Source organism: Scomber scombrus, chromosome 12 (genome assembly GCF_963691925.1).
Source record: "Scomber scombrus chromosome 12, fScoSco1.1, whole genome shotgun sequence".
Lineage (NCBI taxonomy): Eukaryota > Metazoa > Chordata > Actinopteri > Scombriformes > Scombridae > Scomber > Scomber scombrus.
Genome location: NC_084981.1, coordinates 28549552 through 28564554, shown reverse-complemented (window position 1 = coordinate 28564554; position 15003 = coordinate 28549552). Strand labels below are relative to the sequence as shown.

The 15003-nt window shown below is 37.9% G+C and overlaps 1 protein-coding gene across 1 annotated transcript; it reads left to right on the top strand.

Moving 5' to 3' along the window:
* Positions 1-10019: 10019 nt before the first annotated feature.
* LOC133991933 (D(1)-like dopamine receptor) lies at positions 10020-11504 on the top strand. Its single transcript, XM_062430546.1, has one exon. It carries the CDS (start codon positions 10020-10022, stop codon positions 11502-11504), a length of 1485 nt encoding a protein of 494 aa, XP_062286530.1.
* The last annotated feature ends 3499 nt before the right edge of the window (positions 11505-15003 follow it).

Genomic DNA, 15003 nt, shown 5'->3' with positions numbered 1-15003 from the left:
TATAAAATAAATGTTAAGAGGAATATTTATGGAAATATCTAAATGTTATTTATGCCTAATTTATACCTGTGGACATGACGTGTGGGTGATTTATGTGTCTGAACTGTTGAATATTAACTTGTAACTGTTGTGAAAGTGTGTTTGTATGAAGACAAATAGACAAAGAAAAAAATATCCATCACTAAATTTGTGTGTCTTATTAGTTTCAAACTAGTGATTTACTAAATAAGGTTGCACTGTTCAAACTTCATAAATGTCTTATCTAGAAGTGGATGAGCATCATGGGTAGGGTTGGGTATCATTAAAAAAATTACAATACCAGTACTGATCCAAGTACCTTTAAAATGATAACGTTACCAACTGAGTAATTCATTTGATACCCATCATGTGAATAGAAGCATTACATTGCATAAAATGCCAACACACCTCCACATCTAACTGATTTGATTTTTACACAAATGCATTTTGAAAGTCTTCAAATTATTAATATTTAACGAGTTGATTGGCTGTGAGCAAGTCCATACAAATAGTCATATTTTCCAACACAGGGTGCAAAAAGGATCGATTGCAGGTATCATTTGATGAGAGATGTTTCAATACTACTTGGCGTCGATTTATGTCGGTCAATACCTTAAGGGTATCAAGTACCGATACCCAGCCCTAATCACGAGCGGTAGCACAACATAATAATATAATATGAAAATACGGACATATCTGACCTGTGCTAACCCACAAATATTAATAGCGTAATAATGTCAATAACGCTGGACTAAATGACCAAACAATGTCTGTTAACTTAGCATGAGACGATATTTTCCTCTATTTGGGAATAGCATGAATACTAATTTTAAAAACACTAATCTCTTCAGATAGGTAGATGAAAAACACTCACACATATGTACATTCATAAAGAATTTGCCCTTCAATTTATTTTGGACTTTTGCCCCCTAAAACGTATTTGTTAAAGTTAGATTTATGTTACAGCTCACGATGCTACAGTCACTTAAATAGATGGCATTTGGTGCAATGGTGCAACCTGATTTAGTAAATGACTGCGTTTGAAACTAGTTAGTAGTAACTGAGAATTTAAAAAAATACTTTCAACAGAAACATAGTGATGGATTTACTATGAACTGGTACAACTTAATCCTGATTGGTTGACACACTCACCTTCCCAGAGGTCAAGAAGCGGTAGCTGAAATAAATTGGCGAAATCATCCAAAACACCAGATCTGTCTTGTCCTGTTTGAAAAGAAAAAGGAGAAGAAGGGTTAGAAGGAAAGTCAACCTTTAAAACACTTGGACAATAAATTCAAGTTTTAAATCTCCCTCCAGGAAAATTGCAATAAATCACATAAATTCTAGAAAATCTTCACAATATTTGTAACGCTGGGTATCGTTTAAAAACGTTACGATACCAGTACCAATCCAAGTACCCTTAAAGTGACACCGATACCAGTTGAGTAATTAATTCGATACCCATTAACACATTTAGGTCTCTGTCTTTTATCCGGTGTAACAGGCGTGTAGTGTAGATACACTTTAGAGCGTTTAGGTGGCATCTTGGCTGCTGAACTGCTAAGCGTGCTAACTCAACTTCACCACGACTTCACCACCACAGACGGGCTGTAGCTGCTGTGGCAGTGGACCAATCACATGTTGCATTAAATACAAGAATGCTTGCATTGATTGGCTGTGAGCAAGTCCATACAAATAGTCATATTTTCTAGTTCTGGGTGCAAAAAGGATCGATTGCAGGTATCGATTGACGGGAGACGTTTCTATTCTACGTGGTGTCGATTTATTTCGGTCAATACCTTAAAAGGTATCTAGTACTGATACCCAGCCCTAAATATTTGTGAGAACTTGCAGTTTTGCTTAATTACCGCAACTTTTCTGCATGAAATAGCCAAATTGGTTTTTTTTAAAAGACCACTGGTGATTTACACCAATTTCAAGTTTCTTGTCATGGCAACCACAATGTTCAAGAAGTAAGTCCACTACTAAATCAAGACTTTTTGGCCCCAGTCGACAGAAAGAGAAGTCCTGGAGGGACTGTTTAATCACTAGTAATCATCACTAACAAATGTAAGGTCAGAAATCAAAGGTCACAGCGGTAAAGTAGAAACAGAGCGAACAAAAACACAAACAAACAAAAAAACATGTCATCAGTAACACAAGGCTGAAGCTCTAACAATAAAATCTCATTCTCTGCATCGGCTGCTGCAAACTCGCGTAAAGTTTCTTTAATATTTTGGGAAATATTTTCAACTAATTCAACAGAAAAAAAGCTTCTTTTGGCTACGTGTGAAAGACCAGAAAGGGACATGGAGGGAAAACTATTTTTAATGTCACCGTTGAGATCACAAGATAATAAACTCATTTTTTCTGTTATTTTGACAGTAAACAAGGTCGGAAATAATGACACTAAAAAAGAGAATTTTTTAGGCACAAAATTTGTCCAAAATGTTTGATCTAGATGTTATAAAAGCATTAAATTCTTGTGCTCTATAAAACAACACATAACAGTTAATGAACTGTCGTCTCAATGATGCTAAAAAAAAAAAAAGGTCCTAAAATATATTTCACTGTGCTGTTGATTCAGATTTACTAGTTAACAGTCTGCTGTACAGAGTGTTTGTGCAGCATGCATGTGTGTGTGTGTGTGCAGAAGTTATCAGAAAAATACATTTAAAAAATATTAGAAAAGGCCAAGGAACACACAGAAATAAATATAAAATAAATAACTGTTGTTGAAGATGTTAAAAAAATAAAAAATAAAATAAAAATGAAATTGTTCCTCATATGCTGCACTGAGATCAGTTTTAGTTTGCGGTGAAAATGTTTTTATGTGTACAGATTGTCTCTTTTGTTTTTGGTTTTCAGATGATTTGTATCATACTGTACATGAAAATATAAATGAGATGCATGAATTTATTTTTAAACCAAAAACATGTTTTGTGGATGATGATGATGATGATGATGATATTTTATGGTACGAATGACATTCATTTGTTTATTTTTATACTGAGTTCATTGTGATCAAAGAGTGTGTGTGTGAGTGTGTGTGTGTGAGTGTTAGTCAAATGTAAAAAGAGATTAAATGAGACTTCATGCAAGAAAACTGGCTGTCGAATTTTTTCTTCTGCTTTAGTGAGAAATTTTTTTCACAAATTGAAAGTCCAGGTTTGAGACCTGTGTTGTGTCTCTAAAATCTTCTTCTGTAACACTGATTCTTCACTATTAATAATCTAATGATGTCATATATAATAATATATCAGTCAGAGGGACCAAACCACTACTTTTACTGTAATACTGCATACTACATCGCTCATAATACTGCAGTACTTTTACTGTAATACTGCATACTACATCGCTCATAATACTGCAGTACTTTTACTGTAATACTGCATACTACATCACTCATAATACTGCAGTACTTTTACTGTAATACTGCATCGCTCATAATACTGCAGTACTTTTACTGTAATACTGCATACTACATCACTCATAATACTGCAGTACTTTTACTGTAATACTTTAACTACATCACTCATAATACTGCAGTACTTTTACTGTAATACTTTAACTACATCAATCATAATATGCAGTACTTTTACTGTAATACTGCATACTACATCACTCATAATACTGCAGTACTTTTACTGTAATACTTTAACTACATCACTCATAATATTGCAGTACTTTTACTGTAATACTTTAACTACATCACTCATAATATTGCAGTACTTTTACTGTAATACTTTAACTACATCACTCATTATACTGCAGTACTTTTACTGTAGGAGGATTTTTCATACAGGACTTTTACTATTAATGAAGTATTTTTACATTGCTGTTTTGATACTTTTAATACAGTAAAGGACCTGAATACTTCCTCCGTCTTTAGTCACTGATACATATAGCATGTATTCTGTCGCAACAGCATTTCTCAGGTGTGTTGTGTGGCTCTTACCTCTGCTGATGAGCTCATTGTGCTGCTGCCCGTTGTCTTCTCCTCTACCAGATATTCATCCATCTGTTACTATACTTCCACCACAGCTCAACAGGGAAACACTGTCTGAGGGGACACAAAGACGGAATTTGATGATTAAAAAAAAAGACCAAATAAATCATAGAAGCTTCACATCTACTTTTAAATGACTGTGTGGACACACTGTGGATTTTGTCCTCCATCACTTTACATTGAAAGCACATATGAAGGGGAACTCAGCTTTATGGCACTTAAATGCATTGTCCTGTCCTAACTAGATCCTTGCTTGTGGTGTATTGACTCTCGTGTAAATTAATTTAGATAAAAGAATCTGTTAAATGAAATAAAATTAAATCTGACATCATTAACATCATAAACTGCTAAAGGCCCAGAGGGTCATCACCACAGCCCAAAAGATTATCGGCTGAATTTCTGAACTGGAATGAAAATATACTTGTTCTATGTGGATTGGTCGCCATATTTGCACTGATATCACTACGCAAAAGGTAATCAGAAGGCTGCTGTATTAAACAAGTTACTATAATGAAGAATGTTTAACATTGTTAAGCATTTCTAGAAATTAACACTAAACAAAAAAATAATAAATACAAATAAACATCAGCACTGTGTAGTCATTGTTTTCATATTGACTGATCTCCAATCAGAAATGCTTTTTTTCTTGTTTATCAATAAATGTCATCTTTATCAATATATCATTATTACACCGTTCATGTATAATGTTACAGTTGAGATGAAGAGCAGCAGCGGTGTTACAAAGTTTTCTGTTACACATGTTCAGAGGAAACGTTTAACAATGGAAAACAAAAAAAACAAATGCTAAACGTTTAACTTTTGTAAATGTAACGGCCGGAATTGTTCAGTTGGAGACAAACTGAACCAAACCATTTGGTGTAAATACATGCTAACACACATTAGCTTCTACTTAGGTATCAGGGTGTAAAAGTAGCTACGTGGTTAAGCTAGTTAGCTAAAGTGGCTAACAGCTAAAGCGATTAACGCTAACGTAGCTACGCCGTCGACCTGACGCAGAAGTTTAAATCAAGCTTGTCGCACAGCGAATGTGAATAATGGCTGAAGTGATTAACGGCTAATGTGGCTAACAGCTAACGTTATTAACGGCTATAGTGGCTAACAGCTAACGTGATTAACGGCTAAAGTGGCTAACAGCTCATGTGAATAATGGCTAAAGTGGCTAACGGCTAATGTGGTTAACAGCTAACGACTTTGATGAGCTTGTCGTTACCCAGAGTAAAATATGCAGACCTTTATTTACTTTCCAGCATTGCGTCTCCTGAGCCAGGTCACAACTCAACATGAAATCAACACTGAACAGACTGAATCCACTACCCTACCGTCTTTATCGTCTGCTGAGCCGCAGAAAGCTGCTCTGATTCCAGTCTTTCAGTCTCCTACATTACTGACTGTCCTGTAACTGTAGCTGGGAAGCATGAATGACATTGCGGTTGTTAGGGACGGACTTGATGTTATATAACTTATATTGAAAAGGGAAAATGATGGGGTGCAAATACTGCTGTGTCATGAACAATACTGGTGATTTATACATGGCGTCATTACGTAATTTGTCCAGCAGAGTGCGCTTCGATTCCATTGTTAACCCGAGCCGGGGTCGAAGCGCGCTCTGCTGGACAAATCACGCAATGACACCATTTATAAATCACCCTTGCATAATTTTGGGCATCATGTGTAATGTAAAAAAAAGTTTTCATATCAGTGCACATCTGTGAAAGGTCCATATTGACCGATAATATCGGTTAATCAATCAATCTTTATTTGTATAGCTCACAACCCTGTATTATCAAACTCAAAAGTCCATTATAGGAGTACTGTTAGGCTACTGTAAGGCTGCAACTAACCATTCTCAGTATTTATTTCCTTTAATAATTGGTTAAACTTAATTGTTCAGCAAATGGCAGAAAATAGTGAAATAAAGCTGATAATTTCCCCCCCGAAGCCCAAGTTAACATATTCAGATGACTTGTTGATGACAGTCACAAATCAGCTTAATATCATGGAAAACTGGGAACTAGTGAATATTTACACTTGAAAAGCTGCTACCACTGAGTTTTGGGGGCATTTTTAGTTTAAAAAAACGACTTTAATCATCAAAATTGTTACCAATTAATTTTCTGTGAATAGACTAATTGATATAACATTTACAATCATTTCAGCTCTGGTGTCCCACGGTGTTTAATGGGGGTTAATAGAGGGCCAATAACAGCCTTTTGGCCCATAGATGTACTTCAGTGATCCAACAGTGACATCTGGTGACAGCTGAGCTAGTCCACTATATGTTCAAAACTTCAGAAAGGAAAGTTATAAAACATCACCTCAGTATAATTGCTTTGTTTAGTGGTAACATTCAAACACACAATAATAATATCCACGATGTGTACCTTTGTTCAAGAAAGCAGAAAGTGTAAAGTTTGCTGAACAGTTCAATCATTTAAGACCTTTATTATAAGTAACATGTTGCGTCTTACCACATTCAGATCTGTCCTCATTAACTCCTGGTACATACAGTCCCCTCCAAAAGTATTGGAACAGTGAGGCCAAATGTTTTCAGTCTACAGCAAAAATAAAGGAATTGGCTTCACTGTTCCAATACTTTTGGAGGGGACTGTATAATGGCTTTATTCTAGATTTACTACATTGAACTGTGTCCCAATTTTTCATGTATGTACTATTATACAGTTTATATTATACACTGTACACTAATATTCAGAGTTTTGCAGCTAGTATTACAAGAAATCAACCAACTGCACAGTTTTATACCAGCAGGAAATGATTCGATCAAAATGTGACTTAACAAGTTTACCACAAGTTAAAAATAAAAACAAGTCTATTGAAAAATTCAGTTATTTTTTGTTTTCCAGCTGTGAGTAGTTAATCAATTTTCACTACTCTCTCACTCAGATCACTAACTATTAAAGTATACTTAATTTTGTGATTCCCCACCCCTTAGCTTAAACACCTTACAAAGTAGTTTACAATCAGTGTGTAGTATGGATTTGGGACCTTTTTGCAGTTACAAATATTTTCCAGCAGAGTGCAACAGACATCTGCTGGGCCCAGATTTAACACTGTTACAACTCCTTGGAAATGTAATCCAGGGACAGATAAACATATCTTTGAGAGAGCAGGAGCAAAACGTTATCACTGCATTTGGATGAGACAGACAGAGTTTAGATCCGGTTCTTATACAAATATAATCAAGGTGACAAGCATTTGACATCCTGCCTTCTGGTCAGAGATACAAGTACTGTAATTCTTATTCTTTGGTTAACAATTAAATAATAGTTCATTTTAAAAATAATTCTTGTGATATATAAAGATCTGAAATGCGCTGAACAGTTTCATTTTGACATCACCTACTAGTTCAGAGCCAATTGTGGTCCAGCATATAAATACACAAGTATGATGTGGAAACTTCAAGCCTCCAGGTACACAAGCAATGAGAATGAAGTAAGAAACATGTTGTGGCCAGTATTTAAACTTCTGAGATTAAAAATATTTACATTTTCATTGAGTATGGACTTTTTCATGAGGGAGAAGAAGAAGAGCATTTGTCTTAAAACATGTCTGGAGGGGGTTTTTAAATACTTTTGACTATGAGGGATAGAGATACTGCAGAAATCTGGTTTTAAACTATTTTAAACAAGCAGATTATGAATGTGTTTAACTTTAACTAACTGTTTAACTTTAACTAACTGTCTGTGGTGCTGAAGAGTATTTTTAACATTAATTCTGAAGCTCCTTTTTTTTTACACAAATCAACCTTGAAGCAGCTTGGAGTTCGGTATCTTGCCAAAGGACACTACAAATTGTGGACAGAAGGTCAGGAGGAGGCAGGTGATCGAACCACCGACCCTTCTAATAGAGCGGAAGTGAGTGTAGAAAAAAGGCTCCCATCTCACACAGCAGATATTTTCATGTTTCTCTGTTTAAAAGCACATATCCTCATCATCCTCTTGTTGTTTAGTCTTATATTATATTAGTATCTTAAAATCTAGATTTGATGCACCAATAGAAGTTAAAAAGACAAGTAAAATATATGTCAATAAATTATGCTTTCTGTTCTGTCTGCTGGTCAGTTTTGGATTAAATGTCCACCTGGCATTAACAGCCCTTTGTTTCAATTTTAAAAGTAAATTTACACTAAATTACTGTTTATCTTTGGCACAGCTAACTGGTGCAGTAATACAACAACGCTGCAATGAATGAAGGTTATAATGACCAGTTCTCTTTTCCTTTGTTGCATTAGACTTACAACGTATTACTTAGTGTCACTATATTTATAATCAATAACTTATCCTGTATTTATGTCTCTGATCTTAACTTTGTTTTTTTTTATCATTAATATTTTCTATTCTTTTAGTTTGTGTTTTAATGTTTTATGGCATTTTTCCTTCTTTCTTTAATGCATTATGAAAGACACGGAAATGTGCTACACAAATTTACTTTACCTGATTCTGTAGAGCTGTTGATGTGTTTTATGGTGATTTTTGGAGGTTGTGCACACTATAAATCAGTCTTAAAATTTAGTTTGGGATCAATAAAGCACCAACACAATACTGTGTTAGTGTTACCTAGAAAGCCACTCAAGACAAGGTGTTGTTTTGACCCCATTTTAGTGTTATTTGTTATTTTAACTGCTTTATAACCGACTTTGTTATTGATTGTTAATAACTGTATGTATCATTTGAATGTCATGTATAATGTTTTGTACAAAAAACAACACATTTGGGAGTTTTTAGCTTGTTGTGTGTAGCGCTGGGTTCAAAATAACAGATTGCTACTGGCTAAACTTAACCCAATGTTGTATTGATACTATATTAATACTATACTATAATACCATACTATATTAATTTAAACCCTTTGATTTTTTCTTTTTTTAATTTACTTTTTTTGCAGTGTTTAGTACTGTTTGTTTGTTCATCCTGTTATGAATTGTGATTTATTGGAAAATGACTATGAAATTAATCAACATCTCTCTAAAAACAGATTCAATTAAAACTGAACATTATAACCTTTTATTGCAGGGCTGTTATATCATTACTCATATCCAGGTGTATATAATCAACGGGCTACTGAGTGCATATACTAAATAATTATAATAATGATATCATCAATCTGTCTGTAATTATTTAATTCTGCTACTTGCACAGGTTAAGGTAATTTTTGCCTTCAAATAAGTAGAATTTATGTCAGATTTAAATGACGATAAAAACCTCCCTGTTGATATAAATGATTATCATTACTGCTCATTTATTTTATGATGACAAGATCAGTGATGTTACTCTTCTTTCATTTCACTGCTGTTCCTGTGAGAAAGAGGCAAGCTGTGTGCGTAACGCTCTTGGTTCAGTTCCTCGGATATCAATCAACACGATCTAAGACCTTCAACATGAACTTTACATATGCAATCAGCGTAAAATGAAAACTGTAACGCGCTCTGATGCAGTGGATCCCAGTAATCTGCTACCTGTGCTGCTGAGGAGGTAAAACGAGCCGGGCAGCAGCATCCATCTCAGCGCGTCACACTCAGAGAGGTGAGTCCACTATGAGCCACAAAACACCGGGACAGAGACCTAGATCCCCCATCGGGAGATACCGAGCTGCCGGCTGGATTTATCATTACCACTGTTATTGTTTTAATATCACAAGGTTTTTTTGTATGTGTTATTTTTAATATTAGAAGAATTTCTGACGATAAATACGCGCGGAGCATTTTTCTGGGGATTGTTTTGAGCTTCGATTGTCCGGAATAAGAATCTCATTTTAAAGAAGACAATGCAAATGAAGAGGAAACAGGATTTTTATTAAATAAAGCAACCCTTTCCTTCTTTCCTTTTATTTCTTCATTGAGAGATCAGAGGATGGTTTGTGCGTCAGGAGCAGCTGGAAAGAGGAGAAGCAGTTTTATGTGTGGATATTAATTGCCTGTTTAAACGTCTAATTACTCTCTTAGTGTGGTGGGGAAACAATGGAAAACTACACGATGTGGAGTAATTTTACTCAAGTTCTGTCGGAGCTGGACGGGACAAGCGGAGAGGAAGAGGAGGAGGAGGAAAGGGAGGATGGGGGAAGCGGAGGAGGGAACGGCGGGCTGCGCGTCCTCGTCGGCTGCGTACTGTTCCTGCTCATCGTGTCCACGCTGCTCGGGAACACGCTGGTGTGCGCAGCCGTGGTGAAGTTCCGCCACCTGCGCTCCAAAGTCACCAACTTCTTCGTCATCTCGCTGGCCGTGTCAGACCTGTTTGTGGCCGTGCTAGTGATGCCATGGGAAGCCATCACTGAGGTGACTGGCACGTGGCTTTTTGGCCGGTTTTGTGGTGTTTGGATCGCCTTTGACATCATGTGCTCCACGGCCTCCATCCTCAATCTGTGCATCATCAGCGTGGACCGCTACTGGGCCATCGCCAGCCCGTTCAAGTATGAGCGGAAGATGACTCACCGGGTGGCGTTTGTCATGATTGGGGTAGCGTGGACGCTGTCAATCCTGATCTCCTTCATACCGGTGCAGCTCAACTGGCACCGGGCTGGGGAGGAGGAGGAGGAGCTGGTGGAGGAGTTGGTGGAAATGATGAGCAGGAACTTCACGAACAGCAGCAACCTCAACACCAGCACCGCCGCCAAGAGCTGCGTCGCTAACTTGAACAAAACCTACGCCATCTCCTCCTCCCTCATCAGCTTCTACATCCCCGTGGTGATCATGATCGCCACCTACACCCGCATCTACAGGATCGCTCAGACCCAGATCCGCCGGATCACATCTTTGGAGCGGGCGGCGGAGCAGGCACAGAACCAAGGCTACGGCGTTAACAGGAACCAGCACCAACAGAACAGGAACAACGATGAAGCCTCTTTAAAGTCATCGTTCAAGAAGGAAACCAAAGTCCTGAAGACGCTCTCCATCATCATGGGGGTGTTTGTGTTCTGCTGGCTGCCATTCTTCGTCCTCAACTGCACCGTCCCATTCTGTGACCCGCCCTGCGTCAGCGACACCACCTTCACCGTCTTCGTGTGGTTCGGCTGGGCCAACTCCTCCCTTAACCCGGTCATCTACGCCTTCAACGCAGATTTCCGCCGGGCCTTCGCCACCATTCTGGGCTGCAACAGGATCTGCTCGAGCAACGCGGTGGAAGCTGTGAACTTCAGCAACGAGATGGTTTCTTATCACCACGACACAACACTCCAGAAGGAGACGCTGGTCCCCGCACAGCCACAGCAACACGCTCGCACCATTAACGTTGGGTCCGACCACTTGGAGGACATGAGCGCACAGTTTGACGAGGAGTCGCTTATTTCGAATGGTTCACAGAGCCACAACAGACTGCTGCTGCTTCCTGCCACTGTACAGCTGGAAGATGACCCGGAGATCTCCTTGGAGACGATCACACCGTTCACATCCGTGGCGGGGCTGGAGAGTGATGCGCTCATACCCGGACAAGTCTACCAGGATGGATAGAACACAAACTGCGATGAGTCGGCCATTACTGTACAGGAAGTTACATGTGCTGTGTCTCAAATATCTTCTTCTGTACTTACACTTAATATTCTGAGGTCATAAATGTGTTCACGCTGAGAAGTATGGCTAACATGGTTCCCTTAAAATGATCAAAAAGTTGAGTGTGGAACTATGGACACTTCTCACCCTCAACGGTCGCCATCTTGGCTATGTAGCAGAAGGGGAGGAACCACTTTTCAAACAGGAAATGGCGGCTGAAGACGTAACTACGGTGAACATCGCCGCTTTATAGAAATGTAAACTCTCCATGTGTTTTTTACACTAAGCACCACTATACTGTTGTCACATATAAACCGTCAGTAGGTTTATTGGGTTCATTTAGCAGTCTGTAATGATTTGGTATCGCAAACGATAATGCATTACCAATTCCGTCATTTCTGGTAAGTGCGCAACGACCGTGTTTGATTTGAGATAACTTGCTCACTACACAAGTAAATATAGAGTGTACTAACAGAAATATGTGATTTGAGACGCAATAGTGTTTCCTTCAAAATGACGGCATAAACATCTGTTCAACTATACTCAGTCTTGTCCCTTGTCATGTTTACCATCCATCATATTTGCTGTTGAATGATTTGAAATAACAAACAGGACTTTTGTTTTGTCGGTTATGTATCAGCTGTTCTTTAAAGCTTAAAGTAACAGGAAACATCAGAGAGACTCAAGTGTTTAACTTAAGAATATATTGAATTTTTCTGTGATTGATGGATTGTTTGTTTGATTGTTGTGTTTTGCCACTTGTTCAAATGGAAACAGATAAAGTTTTTAGACCTGCGTGACACATTGGGGTTGAAGATAAATGATCATTTTTAGAAAAGCAATGTTTTGTCAGATATTAAATGTAATTTATTACACTGAATCATTGAATGTTTCAGTTCTTCATTGTATGCTGGAGTTAAACGTATAGACTTCATGTAAACCTAAAACTTAGTTACTCAGATCCCTCACTGATTTAATCATTTGATTGAGTTAAGTCATGAATGAGAGAAGTTTAAGGGGATAATTCAATCTCTGAAACAAGTGTAATATTAGTCAGCGTTGTTTCAGGCTCTCCCTGTTTCAGGTGGAGCATTTGTGACCTTTGTCAAACTGTGTTAAAGTGTCAAGTGTTGCAGAGCCTGAAATGAGACAGTATATTAAACCGACTGTTTGGCTTGTTTTTTTTTTGGTAACTGCAAACACAAATGAGTAGAAAAAGGTGACATCTCTCAAATTAAATCTCTCTTTGGTTATTTTGAAGACATCTCCTTGTGCTACTGAACATCACTGAGGGCATTTTTAAAAATTAACTAAGCATTTTAATCACACATAGAAAACAAAAAGGCCATATCATTTTTTCTGTTGTTTTGCCAGTACTGAGATTTCAAAAGCTTGTTGTCTCTGATGAGCCATGAACTGAACATACATCTTGGTTGCAGCTCAAGCCTGTATGAAATTGAACACTGAGGTTGAACTTGGAAGTGCCTTTTTTTGAGGATTTTAAGATGCTCCATCACCTCACCAACCCGCCCTCAATGTTTGTTGAATACGTCTTAAGAAAATGAAAGTCATTAATAAGGAATTAGTGTGAAAGTAGAGAACAAAAGGTGCTGATGAGCTGGTTAAAAAGTGCTTCTTTAGAGGAGTCTGTGGAAAAAAGGGCAAATTAAAATAAAGAATCAACCAGGTTTAGAAAGCACAACAAACCGTCTGGGAGAACATTAACGCTGTTTGCACCAAAGCAGAACGAGTTTCATTTTAGTTGTTTGGATGAAAACTGCAGACATAGCTCAAAATGCTTATCCAAGGATTTTATAAAGGACATAAAAAACAAGAAGACACCACAGCTCTGACAAATGACAGTTCTAGCTGATTTAATGTGGAGTGAAAATTGCATACAGTAAGGAGGTTTAAAATCAGACCTTTTAGTATAAGTAAATGCAGAGGTATAAAAGTGCAGGCAAGAAACTTGTTCCCAACTTTTTCTTAAACTGCATAAGAAGTGGTTTTATTCCTGCAGAGCTTGTGCAGGGAGAAAAGTCTTGTCAGGTAATCTCTGGGGAAATCTCCCCCAGCAGATACATTAAAACTGACTTCCAGCAGTTGTTCTTTGCAGCCCAAAACGTATGGGACTCGTGTAATGAGAGAACTACATCCTACACAAAAGAAAAGGGCTGTCTGCTTTTTTCTTTATATTCTGAGGCAGATTCTGTTCAGTTTGACACTCCAAAAAAATCCAAAAAACGATTGAGACTTGTTTGAAGAGGACGAAACAGAAGATTTTCTATTTTAGTGTTTTTACATAATGGTGTTATACTCCATGTAACTTACCGTGAGATAAAGAACCAAATGAACTTCCAAATCTTCAATGACAACATCTCTCAGAAATCCTTAATAGTAAAACAGCATAGTGAGATTTGGGGTTTTCCTCTTGTGTGTCTCATAGCTGTATTTGCTCTACCTGGTTCAGTTTTTTACCTGCTCCTTTAATCTTCAGTCAGTAGTGGAGTTGAAACAGAGATGAGGCACCTGGGGGCCGCAGAGGGGACGGCACCCTGATCCTCACAGGTGTCCTCTTCGGGTTCAGCAGTTCAGACTCGGAGTGCATCATCACAGTGATTCTGTGCTGCAGGTTTAGGCTGAGGCTCAGAAACAGAAACAGCAGAGCCCTATGTTCAACTCAGAGTGACACATACATGTACTGTAAGAAATGTGAGAGTTAAAGGTTGTAGGAAACAGCTGGGCCATCACCTGGTAAATGATCAGAACATTTCTCAAGAGGGAGATAACACATGAAAGCAGAAAAACCAGGACAAACAAGACAAAGAGTAATGGACAACATGGCAAAGGGCAGATCTGGAGGTATATTTATCTATATACACGAATAAGTGCTGGGGAGCAGGTGTGTGAGCAGATGATACGAAGCAGACTTGGAACATATTATGGACAGGTCTGCAAAAACACTAGAAGTTTTATATGAGAAAAGAGCCCAGAATAGGCTATGACGTAAGAAATAATTTAAAAAAAATGTTGGCATTGATGTTTATGCAGCCCCTCAGTTCAGCCTCTGTCCGAAACAGGCCGTTCTAGCTCCTGTCTCTTTAATCATCATGTTTAACATCCAACATCAGTACAACACTATATGAAAAAAGAAAACCAGAAAAAGTATATGTCCCCCTTTTTAAAAAAAAAGCTTGTTCGTCAAAAAACTTCCAGTGTCACAACACTCATTAGTGTGTAGAAGTGACACTTCCCCCCTCAGGCATTAGGGTATCTGCCAGGTTTCAAACTGGAAACCTGAGGCATCCAGCAGGGCACTTTGATTCTGACCTCATTTTGGCAAACAGTCTAACATTTTGTGACTAAAAATGTGGCAAATTGTTTTTACAGGCACATTTTAACTATCAGGTGTTGCAAATATGGGCAGTTTTCACTTGTATCCCTCACATTCTTCATAGAG

Excerpts from the sequence above, each read along its gene's own strand:
- LOC133991933 (XM_062430546.1), top strand. The coding sequence starts at position 10,020 with ATGGAAAACTACACGATGTGGAGTAATTTTACTCAAGTTCTGTCGGAG.